This window comes from Cyrtonyx montezumae, unplaced genomic scaffold (genome assembly GCF_038088225.1).
Source record: "Cyrtonyx montezumae isolate F1298 unplaced genomic scaffold, pur_monq_1.0 scaffold_36, whole genome shotgun sequence".
Lineage (NCBI taxonomy): Eukaryota > Metazoa > Chordata > Aves > Galliformes > Odontophoridae > Cyrtonyx > Cyrtonyx montezumae.
In genome coordinates, this window is record NW_027072041.1 from 940,496 (window position 1) to 962,682 (window position 22,187).

The 22,187-nt window shown below is 48.3% G+C and overlaps 1 protein-coding gene across 3 annotated transcripts; it reads right to left on the bottom strand.

The window, feature by feature from the left end:
- Nucleotides 1–383: 383 nt before the first annotated feature.
- On the bottom strand, nucleotides 384–19,811 carry TMOD1 (tropomodulin 1). Of its 3 annotated transcripts, none has more exons than XM_065745548.1 (10): nucleotides 19,226–19,454; nucleotides 17,210–17,366; nucleotides 14,666–14,785; nucleotides 13,210–13,299; nucleotides 10,900–11,030; nucleotides 9,263–9,370; nucleotides 7,374–7,517; nucleotides 6,303–6,447; nucleotides 1,996–2,085; nucleotides 384–521 (listed from the first exon to the last, which is right to left on the bottom strand). In XM_065745548.1, the coding sequence occupies exons 1-9, from the start codon at nucleotides 19,343–19,345 to the stop codon at nucleotides 2,021–2,023; spliced, it is 1,080 nt and encodes a 359-aa protein (XP_065601620.1). In that variant the 5' UTR covers nucleotides 19,346–19,454; the 3' UTR covers nucleotides 384–521; nucleotides 1,996–2,020. The 3 variants fall into 3 exon arrangements, with proteins under 3 accessions (XP_065601620.1, XP_065601619.1, XP_065601618.1); XM_065745547.1 differs by lacking the exon at nucleotides 384–521 and adding an exon at nucleotides 19,742–19,811 and having other exon boundaries at nucleotides 646–2,085; nucleotides 19,226–19,389; XM_065745546.1 differs by lacking the exon at nucleotides 384–521 and adding an exon at nucleotides 19,660–19,746 and having other exon boundaries at nucleotides 646–2,085; nucleotides 19,226–19,389.
- Between the last annotated feature and the right edge of the window lie 2,376 nt (nucleotides 19,812–22,187).

Here is a 22,187-nt window from a genome sequence, read left to right on the forward strand (position 1 = left end):
CCTGATGCTGCATCTTTGCTACACAGTGCTTAGCTTGCTTACGTTCTCTTACCTGCATGTTTAGCAAAGCAGTTCCATGTGCAGCACCAGCTGAGTTATCAGGTCTGGTCCCAGCAGCCTGACTACATTTGGACTACATGGTTAATGCGGATGCTACTACAGCAAAAGAGGAAAAGATGTTTCTTAAAGAGCTTTTATTGTTGAAGACTAAATGCTGCTGTCACATCCATGACAGTGCTGTCTGCATCTCACTGCATGTCTGGGTCCCTGGGCACCATCAGCATTTCCCAGGATGAGGTGTGTTTATGTTCTTCTAAAGGCACTGGGCTGCTGAGCACATACCATGCAAATCTGAGAAGATGGCTCAGCTGAAACTGGCTGGTTTGATGAATTAGTTGAACTCTTCACAGTACTTATGGTAGAAAGAGGTTTGTTTTCTGCCAGTTTCTTTTTTATTGTTTAATATTTTCAAGCCACTTTCTTAGTTATTATTTTCATTTTATGAAATGGAACTTGCAGGCCTGGGGGGAGGGAGGAAGAAGCTATAGTAACGCATTTCATTTGTTATTGCTGGCACATTTATTAAGCTTTGAAGAGCAATAAGTATGTTTCCCACGTTGATCAAAGTACAGTGTTTCCCTGCTCTGTTGGCTGCATCGAAATTGTGTGTATTTGTGTACAAGCTCTCTAGAAATCTGTGGGGCTTTTGCTGAAGTATGTGTAAGAGGCTGCAGAAGTACTTGTTATGGATGTGTACAGATAGATTGGTGTCAGTGAGAATGCTTGCTAGGGTATGTTGTCGTCAGACCAAGAGTGAGGCTTTCGTATGGCAATGCTTCTGCCTTGCAACTCTTCCCAAATCAGCCAGGATCTTAGCCACATTAGCAGCAAGGATGCTGGATGGGGTTGTCCTGGGTCCAGTGCACTGTGTGTCTGGGAGGTATGTATCCCCAGGGGGGAATTACTCCTCTGGGAATGACAGAAGGCTTCCAGACTTTGTGCAGTGTAAGTTTAGAGTCAGGATGTTTATGCTAGCAGCTTTCTGAAGATGCAGTGTTTAGTATTGCATTTATGCCTATGCATATGTTAGGGGTGGCATTAAGCAAAACAATGTGCAGCATAACAGAATTTAATTAATGCACAGGGTCATCTTGACAAAACTGCAAAGAGAAGGGATTTGACTTGTTTCCAGTGAAAAGCTGGACGTGCACTTTTAACATCAGGAAACTGTGGGGATAAGAAGAGAGGACTCTCATTTACTGATTAGTTTGGCTATTTCAGGCTAAAATTGCAATTTGTATCAGATCCCTAAAAGTGATATTTTGACTCAGACATGCACAGGGTAGAATGATGCTAACCCATTCTCCAGCACTCAGTTTCTGAGATTCTTATTTTACAGTTGGTGGCCTTACGTTCAACTTAACTGTGTGGATATGGGTGAGAATCAATCTTTCCAAACAAACATGGGGATTCATTTGAAACAGCACATCTGAGTCAGCAAACGTTGGTAAAAAAACAAACAAAGGTGCAGTTTGCGATTCTCTAATTTAGCCATGTTTCAGAATAGTATTAGCACTTGTTAAACTAGGTTCTCCTCTGTAGTTACTTGAGATCATTTTGGGAAAAAAAATAAAGTATTTTTCTAATACTTGTGTAATTTGTGTGGAACGGTTTTATCTTTCACTCAGGCAAACCACATCCTACCAGAATGACACAGTGTGCAGAAAGTTTACAGAAAAATGAGGTCCCAGGTTAATTTAGTTACTTCTACACTGGGATGTACAGTTGACTGAGATTGCAGAACACTGGCAGGTTGGTACTGGCTTGAGTAGTTTCCAGCTCTACAGAAAACATAACAGTCCTACTGGGTAAAAATCTTCAACTACAGCTGCTAGTTACTTTTAACTGTTAGTGCACGAAACAGAACCGAGGCACCGCAAATAACTCTGTCAAGGCACTTTTTGCCTTTAGGTTTTCACAGTAGCACAGACCCACTGGGTATGACCTCCACGATTTGGAACTACACTCCAGTTCTGCATTTGGGAAAAATGGGTCCATTCAACTCTGCAAGTCTTCTCTTCCTCACTGAAAAAGAAGAGGAAGAGGGGTCAGTGGTGGCAGTGGGAAGGTGTGGATGGTGGGGGTGGTTTTGCCACTGTGAGAAGGACCTCAGAAACACTTTCCACAGCGACACGGAATTGTAGGGTTGGAAGGGACCTCTTGAGATCATGGAGTCCAACCCCCTGCCAAAGCAGCTCCCTAGCCCAGGTTGCACAGGTAGGCGTCCAGGCGGGTCTGGAACGTCTCCAGAGATGGAGACTTCACAGCACTGCAGAGAATAGTCAAGTCTCGTCCCTTTGCCTCCCACTCCATGTAGATCCATATAGACATGGATCAGATCCCCTCTGAGTCTTCTTTCTTCAAGCCTAAACACACACAGGTCTCAGTTGTTCCTCATCAGAGAAGTGCTCCAGGCCCTTCACCATTTTTGTGGCCCTCTGCTGGACTCTTTCCAAGAGATCCCTGTCTTTTTTGTACAGGAGAGCCCAGAACTGGACACAGTACTCCAGATGAGGCCTCACCAAGGTGGAGTAGAGGGAGAGGGTCACCTCCCTTGACCTGCTGGCCACGTTCTTAATGCCCCCCGGGATCCCATTGGCCCTCTTGGCCACCAGGGCACACTGCTGGCTCATGGCCAGCCTGTCATCCACCAGGACACCCAGGTCTCTTTCCTCAGGGCTCCTCTCCAGCAGTTCATTCCCCAGCCTGTACTGGTGCATGTAATTATTCCTCCCTAGGTGCAAGACTCTACACTTGCTCTTGTTAAACCTTCTCTAGTTCCTTTCTGCCCAGCTCTCCAGCCTGTCCAGGTCTCACTGAATGGCAGCACAGCCTTCTGCTGTGTCAGCCATTCCTCCCAGCTTTGTATCATCAGCAAACTTGCTTAGGGTGGACTCTATCCCCCCATCAAGTTCTTTGATGAAGATGTTGAACAGGACCAGACCCATCACCAACCCCATAGGAACACAGCCAGTAAAGACATCACAGAAGGCCACCACATAGACCATGATCCCCCTCTCCCCACCCCCCGGTAAACTCATGCTGACTACTCCTGATAACTCTCATCTCTTCCAACTGCCTGGAGACAGCATCTAGAACAAGCTGTTCCATCACCTTTCCAGGGATGGAGATGAGGCTGACTGGCCTGTAGTTCCCTGGATCCTCCTTCTTGCCCTTTCTGAAGACTGGGGTGACATTGGCTATCCTCCAGTCTTCAGGCACCTCTCCCATTCTCCAAGACCTTTCAAAGATGAGAGAGCAGCTCAACAATCACCTCTGCCAACTCCCTCAGCTTAGGTGGGTGAATCCTGTTGAGGCCCATGGATTTACATACACTGATGCTGCCTAGACACACTCAGACCATCTCTTGCCTCACCAAAGGGAAGCCTTCCATTCCCCAGACCTCTCACCCCAGTACCCTGAGGATAACTGGTCTGACTTTTAAAGACAGATGTAAAGAAGGCATTGAGAACATCAGCCTTATCCTCAGTGGTCACATTTTCAATCTCATCCAGCAAAGAATGGAGACACTCCTGAGTCCTACTCTTACTGTTGATACATTTGTAAAAGAGTTTCTCGTTCCTATTTACCCCAGCAGCCAGACTGAGCTCAAGCTGGGCTTTTGCCTTTCTGGTTTTCTCTCTGCCCACCTTAACAACCTCCTTGTAATCCTTCTGAGTTGCCCATCCCTTCTTCCACCGGATGTAGGTTCTCTTTTTTCTCCTGAAGCCTTGTTCATCCACACTGGTCTTCCTGCCAGCTCATTTTTGTGGCTCAGGGGGACAGTCTGCTCCTGTGCCTTTAAGACTTCTTCCTTCTTTCTTGCAGAGCAACCAGCTGTCCTGGACCCCTTTACCCTCCAAGACTGAATCCCAGGTGATCCCCCCTAATAGTTGCCTGACAGTTGGAAGTCCACAGTAGCAGTTTTGCTGTCCCTCCTCCTGACTCCACCCAGAATTGAGCACTCTACTATTTCATGGTCACTCTATCCAAAACAGCCCCTCACCTCCACATCCCCCACCAGACCTAGTGAGGCCGCTCTTCTGGTAGGCTCTCTCACCAGCTGCATAAGGAAGTTATCTTCCATACACTCTAGAAACCACCTAGACTGCTTCTTCTGTAGTACTCCCAGCACATGTCAGGGAAGTTGTAGTCCCCACTGAGGAAAAGGGCTGGTGATCTCACAGTTTCCACCAGCTGCTCACAGAACACCTCATCTGTCTCTTCATCCAGGTTAGGTGGTCTATAACAGACCCCCACTGGGATGTCTGTCTTGTCAGTCATAGTTCTTTTCTAGTTTTTCACAGTCAGATTATATATATATATAATATTATATTAGATTATATATATATAATATATTGTATTAGATTATATATATATAACAACTTGAGCGTTCTGCCCTTTGATCATGATTAAGTTGGTCAAAGCAGCTTCATAGCTATGCTTGAGTTGGTTTTACAGTTCTGACAGCTGCATCCCTGACTTCTCAAGACACGTGAGGAAAAAACAAACGGAATAGAAAGTACAGAGAGGATGCAGAAGTTAGCTCATGAGCATGGAACACCTTCATAGCTGGTTCAGATTGGGCATCTTAAAGAAGTAGCATCAGGTGATGGTAAGCGAGAGCTCTGGAGTAGAGCAGAGAGAACATTTGCTGACAGGGAGGAAGATAAAAGCTTTTCTATACTTATACATCATTCAGGTGTAGAGGTGAGAAGCTATTGCCAGAGACCATCACACCAATGAATGCAAGCTGCAAACAAGAACCAAGTTAGACACAAATGCAGATCTTAACAGTCAAAGAGGCAAGATGTACAACTGTTACATGGAAGGCAAAACTGTACATTCCTTCCCTTTGAAGCAGAAACAATTAAAATATTAAATCCAGATCTTCCAGCTGAATACTGTGTATTCATGTTCATTAAAAGCTTTGCTCTTGAAGACAGAAAATGGCAAGCCTTTCCTGGAGCAGCTCTCTAGTGAACTGAAATCCAGCAGAAGGCAGAATAAATACACAATGAGCTGTAATAAGTAAGTATTCTATGTGGGCAGTGAAGAATTGACATGTAGGTCTACGTTTCACCATGTTTCCTAAGAACATGGGACTGCCTGAAGCAAGAGCACTTTGTTATTTAAAACAAAACAAAAATTACATCACATTTATCATCTAAGTATGACAACTGCTTATTGACTTTTGTGCTTTTCCAATCTGAAGTTGATTTACAAAGGATCAGGAGACACCATATATGGTAAAACACATGCAGATTAAAATGCAGGGTCCTAGGTTTTCCATCATTTCTTCACCACTGCCATTTTTACATTAGGTCTGTCTTCAGATGGCCCCACCTCCTTGCAGGAATCTCCCTTGCACTGGGGCAGGGCAATCTTTGTTCCTGGGCACTGTGCAAATTTCCAAGGAAAGGTTTCCAAGGAAGGTATGCAAACCAAACACCTGGTCTGCAAACTTCTGCTCCTCCCTCCATGTCAGGTCTGAAACTACTCAGAAGGGTTTGGTGGTTATGTCTGTCATCACCTCATCTACCCAACCTGAGCTGGCACTGCCAATCTTTATCTGCTGGACAGAAATCCAGTGCTCTATGGCAGTTGGTAGCCAGGCAATGGTAACCCTCTATTACATGCACTAGCTTAAACAGCACTTTTCAGACTCCATGTTTTGATTCCCAAGCAGTTCTGATCACATTTCTGAGAGTATTAATAGAACTGAAAGCCACGTGGCTTCCCACGTCTCCTTAGAAATACTTCAAGCTTGCTTTACGGAGGAGAACAGGCCAAGTCCCACTGTGTTCCAAATTCAACTCTATTTCATCTCCTTGTTAAAGTGGAAATGAAATTGGAGGAAGACAGGCAGTTGGCAGGAATCACAAGCACTGCCATATGTTGTATCACGGACATCATTACCAAGGCACATTTACAGCTCTCACTCCCTCCCAACACCCACTGTTATATCCACAAACATTCTCATCCAGGATTTTGCCCTGCACAGCATCTCCAGGTTTTGAGCACATTCCATTGCCACACCAACAGCAACACAACCGGTCCTGTGGCATCTGGGAACTGGTTGGTGGAGGCTGCTTCTCCTTGAGGATCAAGGAATCATCAGGCCTTTGGGGAGGTGGTATCTGGCTCAAGTACACCCACCACAGCCTCCAAGTGAATGGCTGTCCTCCTCCCACAAGGGCTTGCTCACAGTAGCTGCAGAGCTTGCAGCCAGCCCCACTCACCTAGGTCATTGTTATTCATCATGGCATTAGATGCACGAAGCCGGGGACCTTGCTGAGTGAAATGGTACCCAAACTTCAGCAGGGTGGTGTTTTTTTCCAGCATGTTTGCAATTTCCATTTCTACGTTGTTGCCCAAAGGCTGGCTCTTTTGAAAACAGAAAACAGAAAAGCAAGTGAGGATAGATGTGCTTCCGTTCCTGCTAAACAGTTCAGCATGTGCCTCTATACAACAGCCCTCAGCTGCCACCAGCTGGCCAGCAGATAGATCAGATGCTCCTGCTTCTCCCTTACTACCCCTTCTATTAAAGTTCATATGTTTCATTGTTGTAGGAGACTTGCACACATTTTTGTCCCCTCTGCCTGGAGACTCACAGCTTCTGTCAAGCTGGTCAGGTTCAGAATGAGCAGTTATATCTGCTATCCTACTCCTTCCCTTTTGTGGATTTGTTGGTTCATTTGTCATTTCTGACTTGGATCTGCTGGAACACCTGCTGGCCTGGTCCAGTATAACCAGGTGGTCCAGCTCTTCTAGGAGACACCTACAAGTTCTGCCCAAGACTATATTTGTTGAAGTGACTTTCAGCTGTGAGGTGCCCAGGGAACCCATCATTGTGATCCCATAGTCACCCAACCCAGAGCTCCTAATATCTAAGCAGCTTTATTTCCATCCACTGGATTTCTGCAGAAGACAAATTTGCCAAGACATCTGTACCACTGCGCTCTTCACAGCCCTCCTGATATGTACCCAACTCTTTCCCTGCACTGCAGTAATAATTTCAGTTTTACTGAACTACTACTATTATTTAGACTTCCAGCTAAACTAAGAGCTGAGAGCACAGAATGACATTGGGCAGGTGCATCACTGCGCTTCCAGGGCAGCACTGGGAATACAGAAACCTGTTCTGCTGTTGAAGGTAGAAGCAGACCTGCAGCACAAGCTAGGAGCTAAAATCTCCCCAAAACAAACTGGCATCAACAGAAGGTAGTTACCCTCCCACCTGACCAGCCACTTGAATCCCTGCAAACAGGATACTGTCACCTGGCCAGAGCTCCTGCTCATCCATGCTTTACCTGGTTGTCGATTCGGAGCTCTATGAGGGATGTGTTACTCTGGAGTGCTTCAACAAGACACAGGATGCCAGACCCAGAGATAAAGTTTGACTCTACATTCAGGCTCTTCAGCGTGTTATTGACCTTCAGCATTTCTGCCAGTGCCTGCAGGCAGAAGCAGATGGGAAGAGTTGGCATAGAATCATAGACTCACCAAGGTTGGAAAAGACCTAGAAGATCATCCAGCCCAACTGCCCACCAATCACCAAATGTTCTCATTAAACCATGTTCCTCAACACAGCATTTAAATGTTCCTTAAATACCTCTGGGGTCAGTGACTTCACCACTTCCATGGGCAGCCCATTCCAGTGCCTGACCACTCTTTCAGAAAAATAGTATTTCCTAACATCCAGTCTGAATGTCCCCTGGCACAACTTGAAGCCATTGCCTCTAGTCCTATCACCAGTTACACAAGAGAAGAGAGGTCGACCCACAGCTCACTACAATCCCCACTTCAGGTAGTTATAGGGAGCAATAAGGTCTCCTCTGAGCCTCCTCTTCTCCAGACTGAACAATCCCAGCTCCATCAGCTATTCCTCATGAGGCCTGTGCTCCAGACACCTCACCAGTTTTGTTGCCCTTCTCTGAACACGCTCCAGGGCCTCAGTGTCATTCTTGCAGTCAGGAGCCCAAAACTGAACACAGTACTCGAGGTGTGGCCTCACCAGTGCTGAGTACAGGGGGACAACTACTCCCCTGCTCCTGCTGGCTACACTATTTCTGATACAAGCCAGGATGCCATTGGCCTTTTTAGCCACCTGGGCACACTGCCAGCTCATGTTCAATTGAGCATCGACAAATACCCCCAGGTCCATTTCTTCTACACAGTCTTCCAGCCATTCTGCCCCAAGCTTGTAGCACTGCCTGGGGTTGTTGTGGACAAAGTGCAGGACCTGGTACTTGGCCTTGTTGAACCTCATCCCATTGGCTTTATCCCAGCAATCCAGCCTGTCCAGATCCCTCTGTAGGGATTGCACTACCCCCAGGAAGATCAACACTTCCAGCCAACTTGTGTCATCTGCAAACTTACTGAGGGTGCATTTAATGCCCTCATCCAGGTCATCCATAAAGATACTGAAGAGGACAGGCCCCAGTGCCAACCCCTTGGGAGTACCACTTGTGACAGGTTGCCAGCTGGATTTAACTCCATTCACCACAACTCTCTGGGCCCAGCTCTCCAGCCAGTTTCTTACCCAGACAAGAGTGTATCTGTCCAAGCCATGGGCTGACAGCTTCTGCAGGAGAACACTGTGGGGGACAGTGTCAAAGGCTTTGCTGAAGTCTAGGTAGACTACATCAACATCCTTTCCCTCATCCACCAGGTGGGTCACTCCTCTTTTCTCTGGAGGATACCTGGAAGAGCTGGTGTGCTCTGTGGTGTCACTGCCACCACAAGGGAGAGTTTGCTGGCAGGGGAAGTTGGAGTGTATCATTTCTAGAAGTCCCTTCCAGCCCCTACAATTCTGCGATTCTGTGAAAGATGAAGGGGATTCCCTCTAATTCTAAGGGAATTCTTGAACCTGAGTGTGCTAGAGACCACAGCAATGCCTTGTACACAGAAATGTTTAGACCCACTCCAAAAAGGGACAGCTCCCACACGTGGTTACTCTGTGATAGCCTTTCTTCTCATTTGTCCCTCTTCCAAAGCCAGCACAGTGGCTTTGGAAAACCTTGAACTTGCCCAAGGTTTCCTCCACATGAACACTAAAACCATACTGCAACCAGTTGCAAGTCTTGCCCACCTGAGTCTGAAAACACCTTCTTCAATAACAAGCCCTGTTACAACTCCATTAACAAGCCCTGTTACAACTCCATTGCAAGCAGCCAACATGGTGTGACATCCTACTTACAAAAGCAACAGGGTCATTGCTCCTCGTTCCAACTATACTGAACTTCTTCACATAGGTGTTAGTCTTCAGTGCTTCAGCACAGGCTTTTAAAGTTGGTATGGGAATATTCTGTGAAAAGGAATGCAGAAGACCTGTGTTATGTCATCATCAGTATGAAAGATACACAATACATTTGGTATGAAAGATATGCAATACTTTTAAACTGTATTTCAAAATTATCTCTGAGATCAACTCACTAAATGCCCTGAAGCAATCTAGGAAAGGACTGAGAAGTTTTTATAAGCTCTCTTGCTATAATTGCATAGCCTAAGGAGCCTGGTGATGTCTTAATCCTGTTTCCCACCCTGCTGACCGCTCACTGCCTTAGTTTGAAGTTGCAAGTTCTTTGCTGTTAGATTTAATTCTCCAGAAACTTAGATACGTGTGAACATAGACTCACAAAGATGTACGTAGCTAGGATGCATAAGCCCACACAGCACTGTTCCTATGCTTTCTAGTATGAATTACGGGACTGAGCAACGTCCAGATTACATTCCAGAAACTTTCCAAGTATGAGGGCCTGATCCAGAAAGACCTGAAATGATTTCCCTCTAGTGCAAACTACAATCACTTCTGAGTGCTACAAAGCAATATAAATGAAGCTATAAAACACAACATTCTTAGAATAACATTTACCATTACCATTACCAGAATAGAATGGAAATTCATGCTGCTTACCCTCAGTTCATACACAAGTAATATTTGCTTAATGAGCATTTCAGGTGCCCTTTTCAGAATTTTCACTGATTAAAAGTTTTCAGCTGTAGCTTCATGCCATTGGAGTCCAACATTTGGTGTTACCCATAGTCAAAGACATTTGCAGTCAGCAGTTTATTATTTGCTTTACCATCACCTCCCAGTTTTACAAACTGTTCCAAAATCATGGATCTAACACTAAAAAAATCTATCTTCCAACCAGAACCTATGGCTGGTGTCCTCCCCAGACATTCATGCTTACTAGCCTGAATTGCATATGCACAAGTAAAAAACCTTTTCACTACAGAAAGGTGCATACTACACAGCACAAATGTTCTCAACAAGCACATGCCATTTCAATCCATCATAATTCAGCAGACCCCATGGGCTGGGGGTCCTCCCACCAGGAGCCACAGGGGCCACATAAGAAGTGGTGCCTTGCCCTGGTCTGCTTTCTGCAAGAAGTAAAGGAGTCCCACAGAAGGGACAGGTGGGAGATGGACTGTGTTACATAGTTTGTGTTTTCAAGGCAAGGATCAAGATTACAAAGCCATTATCTTCCCACCATTTTGTCTTACAGAACACTGTCTCTACCTTACCATTACCAAATGCAACTGACTAAACCATTTAAAGAATCCAAACACTAGAACCAGATAGGCTGGAGACAACTTTTCTGCACCTGCTCCCACTGCAGCTCAACTCTTCCAGGCACCAGCTCCACACTGTTATCCCACAGCAGGTACCAATTCCTCCTGCCCAAAAGGTGGGAAGCACTAGGTTTTCTTATCTGGCCACATGCAGGATTATGGTATTGCCCCATGCAGCAAAGCAGGCTTGGTCTTCACCCTCTGCATATCAAATGTTTGGTGCTGTTAGAGAGGAGGGCAGGCAAGTGCACACACCATAATATTGTTAAGGTTGACTTCCTCAAGATCAGGGTCATTGTTCTGTATTCGTTTCAGAGTTTCTTCCACGTCCGTGGAGTTTGGCTCCTCATCAGGGACTGGTTTGTACTTTGTGGGCTTAATCACACCTGAAAATGAAAAGCAAGGGAAAAAATGTAAGCACCCAGAGTAATGGCATGTCCTCCTTAGGTGTATTTCTCCTCTTTGAAGAGCAACACTGGAAGAGAGAAGAACGATTTGAGCAGCAGACACAAGAAGAAAAACTGCTCAAGCATTTACCAGCCTGGCACATGCTCATGTGCATCCATGGATGCTGCCTGGCACTAGAGACAACCAGCATGGGATGGCTGGCATCTGCTGCCATGTGCTCCTGGGGACCAGAGCCACGTGACAGCAGGCATCTCACCCGTGTGGGCTGTACATCCTCCTGGATGAGCCCAGGGCTGAGGAAAAATGCAACAGAGCAAAAATGCACCAGAGACTGCTCCAGGCTGCTCTGCCAGTCGTGACCCCTGCTTTGATATGGTCCTACTCAACATCCTTGTCTCTAACTAGGAGAGATACAGAGTGGATGGACAGACTGTTCAGTGGACAAGGAATCGGCTGGATGTCTGCATCCAAAGAGGAGCAGTCAACAGCTCAGTGTCCAGGTGGAGATCAGTGGTGAATGCTCTTCCCCAGGGTCCACAATGAGATGGAAACTACTTAACACCTTCATTGGCAAAATGAACAATGGGACTGAGTGCACCCTCAGCAGGTCTGTGGATGACATCAAACTGAGTGATACAGCTGACATGCCTGAGGGATGAGATGTTGTCTGGACAGGCCTCAACAGGCTTGTGAGGTGGGCTCACACAAATAAGCTGCAGTTCCACAAGGCCACGTGCAAGGTCCTGCACCTCAGTCAGGGTAATCCCAAGCACAAACCGAGGCTCGGTGACAACTGGACAGGGAACAGCCCTGCAGGGAAGGACCTGGGAATTCTAGTGGACACAAGGTTTGGCATAACTTGGCAATGAGCTTGCAGCCCAGAAGTCCATATGTATCCTGGGATGCATCAAAAGAGAGGTGTCCAGCAGAATGAGGGAGGGGATGGATTGTCTCCCTCTTTTCCACACTCCCAAAACTCAGTTTGGAGCACTGTGCTCAGTTCTGCAGCCCCCAAAACAAGGGAGATGTGGAGCTGCTGGAGTGGGAGCAGAGATGGACCACAAAGATGATCAGAGGGCTGAGCAGCTCCACTGCAGAGACAGGCTGAGGGAGCTGGTCTTGTTCAGGCCAGAGAAGAGCAGGCTGTGGGGAGACCTCAGTGTGGCCTTCCAAAACTTAAAGGGAGCTACAGGAAAAATGGGGAGGGATTCTATCAGAGGGTGCAGCGATAGGACAGAGGATAATGGCTTTAAACTAAAAGAGAGGAGATTCAGATTAGGTTTTAGGAAGACTTCACTATGAACCTTCACTACTAGGCTCATGAGGCAGCGGCACAGCTGCCCAGAGAAGCTGTGGTGTCCCATCTCTGGAGGTGCTCAAGGCCAGACTGGATGGGATCCTGGGCAGCTTGAGCTGGTGGGGGCAGTCCTGTGCATGGCAGAGGGTGGGAACTGGATAGGATACTATGATCCTACACACTTTTAACTCCCAACAGAGAGCAGACCCATGCTAAGATGCACATGGAGACGGAAAAGAAGGGACAGCCACACCACTGCAAAGTGTTCTGTCAGCTAATGCACCAGCTTTTTCCCATCACCTTGATCTGATACCACCATTCCTCTGAGTGGCTCCTGTCTCTTACTGATCATGATTTGGAAGGAAAGACTGAGCATGATGAAATATCTTCACCTCCTCTTGAAAGTGATGCGCTTTACTTTTGACATGAAGAAATCATTCTGGCTGGAACACCTTCTCAAGGGACGCCTTGTCTGCTCAATGTGGACTAACCTTTCAGCTGACCTCCCCAGGGGAGCTGCTGAACAGACTATGGGAGGACACACTTCCATTCATGTGTCACCCCTGGCTAGGTGCAGCCACTCCACCACCCAGAAGTGCCATTTCTCTGGCAAGCACCAGGAGATGGCAGGCTGCAAAGGAGACGTCTCCCTGGCAGGCACCAGCCCAAGGCTGGACAGCTGTAGCAACTGTGTTCCAGCCAAAGAGAGGGCTTTTGCTCACACACGAGCCTGGCAGGGGTGTCAGGAGTCCAGTGAAAATATAACCCCAACCCTCAGCCTAAAAATAATCTCCACTTAACCTCTGCATCCAAGCTGGCAGGCAAATGCTGCAGCCCGTAAGGCGTGCTGGATCACTTACTGTTAAGTCCTTCTTTGTTCACGATGGTGCTGCTACCCAGTGCCTCGTAGTACTGCTGGTTACTCATCAAGGTATGCATGCCAAGGATGGCTAGAGATAAAACGAAAGGAAAACAAAATCTGGTACAGGGTCCACAGCCAGTGAGCTCACGTGCCTGCGCTGCCCAAAACAGAGTCAGCAGCACACTGCATTTCTCTGTCAAGGCACAGAACAGCATATGAAGGTGGGACCAAGCTCCCAGCTGTCACAGACACACAGCAGGGCTCAAATGCTCTCTCGTTCATGCCAGTGTAGCTTGACTCACAGAAAAGGAACGTTGTTGTGCAGACAGCAAACAAATAGCCAAAGTCTCTTAACAACACCCGTTATTCAGCATCATGTAAAAAAAGCATGGGGAAGGTAAACTTAAAAAAAAAAGCCATTGGCAGGATTCAACCCGAGGGATCCAGTGCAGCAGGAGTCTGCATATCCTCAGCACCATGCTCACCCAGGTGAGCATGATCATGGCACTAGATCATGACACCATGCTCATCACATGCCATGCTCTGCAGTACCACTGGTCATGGGATAAGTGGTGACTGATACTCTGCCAAAGCAGCCTGGCCAGCAGCAATACACAGGGTGAACATCATCCGAAGCCCAGCAACAAGCTGGAGGGGAGCTCTAAATCAACCTTTGTACTTTACTTGCTCTGCTGCACACAGCTCCTGGTGCTGCCCTGCCAGTGAGGGGGCTGGAGGTGGGGCACAAGGAACAGGGAAGGCACACAACTGGTACAGCAGACCCACGCTGGCCAGAGGGATATCCTGTACCATGTGGTGCCATGCACAATCTATAAAACTGGGGGAGCTGGCTGGGGGGTTGCTGCTGGGCATCAGTCAGTGCAGATGGTGAGCAATTGCATTGTACATGTTTTGTAAATAAATACATAGAATTATTATTACTATTTTTTTTCCTTTGGATGGCTGTTCAGGTGGGGATGGCAACTTTAGTGTTTGTCTCTGTCTTCTCTATCAGGCAACTGAATTCCCAGGGGTGACAGACTGCTAGGAAAAGTGATTCATTTGCAGGTTCAGGCCTCTGTACACATCACTTAGTCTGACAGTGCAGCCCCTCTACCTGCCAGCACCATGAGTACTGAGGCTGCACATAGGGAAAGGGCACCAGCAGTACTGAACTACCACTAACAACTATGCCAGTGGGGGCACACAGAATTGGTGAAGAAACCAAGAGGTGTTTGCACACCCTTTGGATGAGGCACACTCCTCACAAATCACACAGGGATGTGGGACTGAAAGTAACTGTAAATATGTGTTTCCTTTTTAATGAAGAGCTAAATCCAGTCAAAACCGGTGATGTTCACATGATCAGCAAAGAGCTCAATAGCTCACTTCCCAGAAAAAAGAAAAAATAAACTAGCATCTAAATAACTCAAATCCCAATTCACATGTTTTACCAGCAATGTCACAGAGCTCTGCATCAGAGGCGTTAGCAAGGGCTTCTTCCAGCTCCGGCTCCAGAGTCACACTTTCCAGAACGGGATCCATTGGCTTCTGCTTGGGGATCCAAGCTTTTCCTATAAATGTAAAGTGAGGTCACACTTAGCATAGTTGCAGCTCCTGTCCCATAGCTGCAGGGCTGTGTTTTGCTAGGGTGAGATCTGCACGGTGCAAATGGCAAGGGGGCACCCAGACCAAGAAGAGAGTGACTATGGAGGAGCAGCAGAGATGGAGTGTTAGGGATTGACTGCAGCCCCTACTCCTCCGTACTGCTTCGGGAAAGAGGGAGAAGGGGGAGGGTGGGGGGAGTGATTTTAGTTTGCTTGTGGGTCTCACTGCTCTCATCTCTTAGCAATCAACGATAGATGACATTGATCCCAGTATACTGTGTTTGACCCACGACCATAATTGGCAAGTGATCTCTCTGTACTTATCTCAACCCTTGAGCCTTTTTCCATCACATTCTCTCCCCCCTTGAGGAGAGCAGAAGAGAGCGGTGTAGCAGAGTACAGCTGCACATCAGGGTGCAACCACCACAATCCTACCTCAGCATGCCAGGATAGACCCTGTGTACACCTCCCAGCTAGAGCTGGATGCTTTTAACAGTTGTACCTGCAACAGGTGAGGGACACTTCATACTGAACCACAACCCTCTGGTGCACAGCACTCAGAAAACACAGCTTGACCTCAGAAACTTCTCTGAAGGTTGCATCACAGAAGTGCACCTTTACAAATGCCTCCTTGCCTTCCTTGGGGAACCTGAGCACTCTCTGCTGTCCTGCACAACAGCCCCATGCCCCAGGCTGAGGGCAATGGAAAGTGTGTTACCCATCCAACTGCCCCCAAGAAAGAAGGGCACTCTCCCTTTGCAGCAACAGCCCTTGGGCTTTCCCCTGAAGGTGGGCATGTGCTGGGCAGGGATCCCTCCCATGGTCAGAAGGCTCTGGGAGGGCACCAGCAGCGGGGCTAGGCCCTACGAGCCCTCCCTTGAGAGACCAGCATCACTGCAGAGATAGCAAGTGCAAGGCCTGGCATGTTGGCCAGGCTATTTTTGTCTCTTCTCTGAAACCAGAGCCAGAGACCGGAGGGGAGAAACAAAGATCCTGCTCACAGGGGTGTGCAGGCACAGACAAGCTAAATTTAGCCCCAGGAAAGAAGCAGCTGCAAGGAGGGCTCTCCCAAAGAGAGACAGGGGTGGCAATAAGCAGCAAAATGGCTCATCTCTCCCCCCGTGCTGCTGTCCTCACACAGGGCGAAGCCACTCTGCACAGCAGGTCATGTGCCCATGCACCCCAGGGCACAGCAGCAAGGCCAGACAGCCCACAGGCTGTACACGCTGTCTGCTCAAGTTGGGCAAGAAACAGTAAACACTGGGCAAGCTCAGCTCTGGCAGTTCATTTTGGCCGTATCACTGTAAGCACTGGGTCTGAGTTTCAGGAAGCTTCCTCTCTTGGCTGTGCTGTAGCACAAGTGAAGTGAGACCTGCAGACCTGATGCTACATCTGGCAGTGCAGTGGCACAACTGGGAGCACCGCTCCCTTGGGAAGGCAATCATCCCTCACTTCTGTTCCAGCACCTACCATGAAAAATGCACCATCTCTGGCTGACACTCAAATAGTATCTTCGCTCAGCAGTCTGCTCCAGTCAAACTGTTCTCGACGTGTTTGAATCACACTGCGCTGAGCATCATTAACTCAGCGCAGAGCTGAAAACCTGGACTAATCCAAATACCCTCCTGCTCCAGTAGCAGGGTCAGTGACCAAAGCTGGTTTCAGGAATGCTGAAAGCCACTAAATTCTGCTGACAGCACTCAGTTCCATATTTTCATCGATATTCCAAGGAGAACTCCCCTTTCTGTCAAATAGATTCATCTAATGCCACTCCTTGCCCAGCGAGGCATAGGGATCACTAAGATGGGGCAGGTAGCTTCAAGGGAGGCTGCACTGGGACGTAGTGATATCAGTGTTTACCACATGTTCACACAGTTGTGTTTTAGTTCCAGCAGAGAACAGTGTATGGATAGCTCTTTTTCCTGGGTGGGGACACACTGCAGCAAAAATGTTGCGGCTGAGAAGCTCCTGGAGAGGAGAGACGAGGATAGAACAGACCATGTCCCATGTCAGGTCACATTTACAGTGCCAGTGGGAGCAGGGAAGCCACTTGTGTGGAGGAGAGGAAAAAGATAAGGCAGAGCAACACCCTGAGCCAAGGAGATGGGAACTGCGTCAGCTGCTGCAGGGATGGTGCGGGAAGGCAGAGGCACACAGGTTGTGGGAGACCAGAAAACAAAGCTGGGACTGTTACAACACGAAGGAGACCAGAAGGAAGCCATCAGGAATATCACCTCTGTACCAAGAGGAACTCGGGGTGCAGGGATGGAGCACAAGCAGTGGTGGTGGAAGGCACAACAGCATCTGCAGAAGGAAGGGTAATCCTACCGTGCATGTGTTGCAGGCTTCCCACCCACCCCGCCTCCACCACAGCACAAAGGATGACCTTACCTCTCTTTTCACCAGTGAAAGGGACCAAGTCTTCTCTGTCTTTAATGTCTTTTGCCTGCTGCTCTAGGTGGGCCATGAGTTCTTCCCTTCTGAATGGGCCAGTTGGCGGCTTTTGCGTTTGATCTCTCTGTCGAAGCCCTGCCGGCAGCAACGCATTCTGTGCACAGAAGGTAGGAACATGGATTACCCCTGCAGGCCAGGTCCATTACTCTTGCCCTTCTCCACCTCTATCCTTTCTTCTACACCACTGGACAGTTTCCTTCTCCTTGTGTCACAGGCTCTCTCCATCCAGCCCTGCTGACTCCCACCCCATTGAAGACTTCAGCATGAAATTTCAAACACAAGCTCTGCTGCAAGATCTCCATCCTGCCAAGTGGATGCTTCTCTACAGCAGCAACTACCAGCCTTTCCCCAGAGGCTCTCAGCCACTCTCCCTGCCCTCTTCCCACATGCTAACTGTCTACTTCTGTCCAAGCTCAACACATCTTCTCTGTGCCTGTTTGCATGCCAGCATGGACTTGGAGGTGGAGGCTGTGCACGTTGGTCCCATGAGGATCAACTCAGGCAAACCCCCACATCTGTCATGCAGCACACCAGAGAGCTGCAGTGCTCTCTGTGGACAGTTGTGACCCTTCACACAACTACAGACGAGGTTTGGCAGAGAAAGTCATGCTGGAATGGCTGCAGTTCCACTGCAGAATCAAGCCCTGAGAGCCCCAGCTCTTCTTCAGGGCTGCCTCCTCATTATTCAGCCACATCAGCCACCATGGGAAGCTGCTTTGTGCCTGACACATATGGCACGTAAGCACCTGCTTATATTTAAATATAGAACAGCCTTAATGCAATAAGAGAGACTGTTCCCTGATTTGGCAGTAAGCATGTTCTTTAAAGCTTTGCTGGAGAGAAGACACCATTTATTTTTTAAGGCATCCAAGGTGATTTTCAACAAGATGCTCATTTTTCTGTGCCCACCTACATAACTGATTTTAACTGAAACCTGTTGCAGTGAAGATCCTGTGAAGAATTAATAGGAAACAACTAGATAAATCCAAACCTGGAGGGCAGTGCAGGAGAGCACTGATCAAACACAAGCTACTCAAGCTGCGTTGTGTGTGTTGTGCTGTGCCAGGTGAGCCTACCAGCACACACGCCTCATCCTGTAAGACAGCCTGACACCCCTTGATTATTCTTCTGTGTTGTCATTTGCTATTAAAAATACTGATGATGCAATCAGTGCTACCCATTGTTTCCCCCAGAAGTACTGACTGCACACTGCAGGAACAATTCCTCACTTGGCAGTGCCCAGCCCCATCACCTAGTGCTGCCATAAGCCAGCAGCCCGCCAGCTGGCCCTGCATGTCCCCTGTCGTGGGCACAGGACAGCTCTGCATCCAAAAGGCTTTCGCTGCTTGGCATCACACTATCCAGTGTGTGCATTCATGCAGCCCTTGGCAATGTCAGGAAGAGATGTAGCAACCCTTTGGGGTTTGCTCTTCTGCCTTTGCATAGGGAAATATCAACCACCTGGGGTCTGCTGTGAAAATGAAACCCAGCCAAAAAACCCAAATACCCCCTCCAAGGTGACTATCCAGCTTCCTCAGGTTCCCATGTATCAAGGCAGATCTTCCCAAAATATAAGGGCGTTAAGACGGTGCAAAAAGCCCAAGTAGCCAAGATCATGCTGCAAAAAGTGGTGCAGAGCAACAACCATGCAACAACAGGCAAGTTTTCCAACAGTCTGGCCATTAATTGAGCCAGAAATTGGTACGGTGCTGTCACACTGATGTGTGCATGCTGGAATCAGGCAGGGGAGCACCACAAAAGCAAAGCCCCTCACACAGCCAGGGCTCACAGTGGCACAACAGCCCCTGCTTCTCTGGGGCAGGCTCCTCCATCCTTGCACCAAATGCAGGCTCCACCAAGGATTCGGTCACACCACAGGTCACTAGCAGAGCTCATCTGCCCATAGCTACATGGGATTTACCACCGAGCAAGTCTCAATTAAAAGTGACTTACATCAGGGTCCAGCTCTTCCAGTTCATTTTCCAACTTCCTGAGCTCCTCCTCTGTCAGGGCTCCAAGGATCTTGTCTTCATCCAGGTCCCGGTATTTCTCTAGCTCCTTTCTGTAAGACATCTTCAAGCAGTCTGGTGAATCTCACTCCTGTGCTGAAGCAGGACCTGAAATGCAAACACAGAGCATAGCACTGCCTGCATGAAACATGACCCGGCAGCCCTGCTGGCTGGCGGGGGAGTGCTGGCTATCACAGAGTTGCACAAGATTTATGCTCTAAGCGTGGCTAGCTGCAGAGCCCCGTCAGATTGCTAAGGGCCCCCTGCCCATTTCCAGATGGGAGTCACGCTCTATGGACACAGCAGCACCTCGTCCTACAGATTTGTGGTGTGAGCCACCTCCAGGGGAACGCTGCACTGCTGCACCCTAAAACACACCCTTTGAGAAGTAGCAGTGCCCACGGACCCCTCTGGAGCCCCCTGACCACTTTCTGACTCAGACCTACAGCCAGTACTGAACTTATTTAAAGCACGTTTTCCTTAGCAGGGCGGTTTCTCTACACAACTCCGTAGGGCAGCTGCTGTTCCAGATAGGAAAATTATCTTTAGCCTGGCCACAAAAGGGCACATTAACACGTACATAGCTCAATGGCAAGCCCTTAAATTTAGAGCCGTCATCTGCTCAGATGCTCGGCCTCCCCTGGCGCGACTGCCGTCCTCACATTCCTGACACTCAGCACCTGGGGCCGGGGAACGATGCCCTGTTTGTGGTGGTGCCAGCAGCGAGCTTGTCTCCCAGCAGGTGTTAAGCACCCACCTGGGGCGACCCTGTGCATCGCAGAGCCTGAGCACTTGCAAACATGGAGTAAGAACACATGTAGACTGCTAAACAGCACCAGAGGACGGGATTACCCTTGTGAGGGGCAGTCCAGCCTGAGAAAAGCTCCTATTCACCTCATCCTTTGATTAGATTTCTTTTTTCATGGCTTAAGCATAAAAACGTGATAAAATTCAAAATGGTTATCATTACAGCACAAAAACCACAAGCCAATGTCAAACAACACCTCTGGCACCACTATTATGAAGGACTGCAGCCATACAAAAAGCAGGTCTTCCTGGTTCTACAATCCATGGACAGCTGCTAACCCCTGCTCGTGAGGGACACAAGAGCAAGTGTGCTGCCATGGGAATGCAATGCAACATACAAAGCATCACACCTGGAGCCAGCACCCTTTCTCGGGCAGACTCGAGCAGCATGTCTGCTGGTCCTGCAGGGGACCATACCCGCACTGTCTGGCTGCACTGTTGCGTAGCCAGGAGGCCCACTGAGGTCATTCTCCTGCAGAGAGCACCAGCAAAGCTGCTTCTGGATTCTGCATCTGGTGTGCTGCCCACAGCACAAGGGAGGTCTGGGTGAGCTGAAGGGATAGGAAGCAGGGCCATCAGGAAACACTGTGTGAGAAGATGAGAGACCCAGACATCTTCATCCTAAAGGGGGAAGTGTTGTGGTTGAACCCTCAGCTCCTTGTGCCCCCCAGCTCTCTCACTGGCAGGACAGCACCAGAAGCTGAAACAGCCTTGGCCTTCTGCAGCACTACTCAGCAGCAACTAAAACAGCCATGTGTTATCAACACTGCTTTTCTCCCAGAGCCAAAACACAGCATCACATCAGACACTATGAAGAAAATCACCACTGTCTTGTGGAAATCAGGACAGAAGGCAGCAGAGGACTCTTACTGCAGTCATCCGTTGTCCAAAAAAAAAAAAAAAAAAAAATTGCAGGAAAGACAGAAACAAACTTCTCTTAGAGGTGCCTGGAAGAAGTGCAGGGGGCAATAGGGATGAGCTGTGTCAAGAGGAACTCTAAGTGGTAATGTGTGAAAAATTCCTTGCCACAAAGCGATGCAGAACTTGGAGAGGGACCAGGGAGCTGCTGGGGTCACCACTTGGGTTTGCAAAATTCAGCTGGAGAAGGCCCTCGGCAGACTGGTCAAGCTTTGGGACTGAGCCTGCTCAGAGGAGGCTGATAGACTAGGAAGTTCCAGAGTTGCCATCCTATCTAAAATTTCCATAATTTGGTCTTAGAAGAATTGACAGAATCTGCCCAGGTTCCTCCTTTAAAAGCCAGGATGGGAACTGGGCTGCAAGGCGATCCCTACTTTTTATAAGAATAAAACAACTGTCTTCTTAGTTCCCTTCATTTATCCAGCTGAAGCAAAGTTCTTGCTGCTGTGACTCACATCTGAACTCATTTCTGGTTCAATGTAAGCTGGTTTAGCTGCCTTCCCCTGCAATATGCTGCTAAGCCACTGTGAGCTCAGTCGCAGTTGAAGGTCACCTTGGCAAAGCTGCTTGCTTCTGCAGCAGTGTGTAAGACAGCCTCCAGGAGCTGTCATCCCATCTTGCTTTGCAGCTTTCTTATGTCGAGAAACACTTGACCAGCTTCTAGACTAGCCAAGCATCGCAGAAGTGTTTAGGTCTGGAAAAAAAACTTCAAGAGCATCAGGACCAATCACCCCTATTCTCAACCAACAGGCTTTCTCTCAGTGAGCAGACACACCTCCATCCTGCTGATGGTGGGAACTTCTATCCGTGAAGACCTGCACTTCCTCAGGACTGACAAAACCTTTACAGCCAGCAGCTGTTAACTAAGGCACAATGCAAAAACTCAAGCTCACCTCGGTTAGGTATTAGAAAAGCAGCATCTGGAAGTTGTCATTTAGGATCTGCCAAAGCACACCTGTGCCTCCCAGACTTCCTCTCCCCAGCCACACAACTCAGCACCGGCTCACATTAAGCAGACTTCATTATCAGCGCATTGTTAATGCAAGACAACGTAACGGCAACCAGGCAACACGTGGCGTGGTCAAACTCCGCCGAAGTCCCATCACCAAACATCGCAGCCTCTGCGTACACGAAAACAGGTCCGCATCCTCCTTCGGGTCAGGCGGTCCTGCACCTGCTAT

Coding starts and splice junctions, on each gene's coding strand:
- TMOD1 (XM_065745548.1), bottom strand. CDS start 19,345: ATGTCTTACAGAAAGGAGCTAGAGAAATACCGGGACCTGGATGAAGAC. Junction 14,786..17,209: donor TTTCACTGGTGAAAAGAGAG/GTAAGGTCATCC, acceptor TTACATTTATAG/GAAAAGCTTGGATCCCCAAG. Junction 6,448..7,373: donor AGCTCCGAATCGACAACCAG/GTAAAGCATGGA, acceptor TGTTTTCAAAAG/AGCCAGCCTTTGGGCAACAA.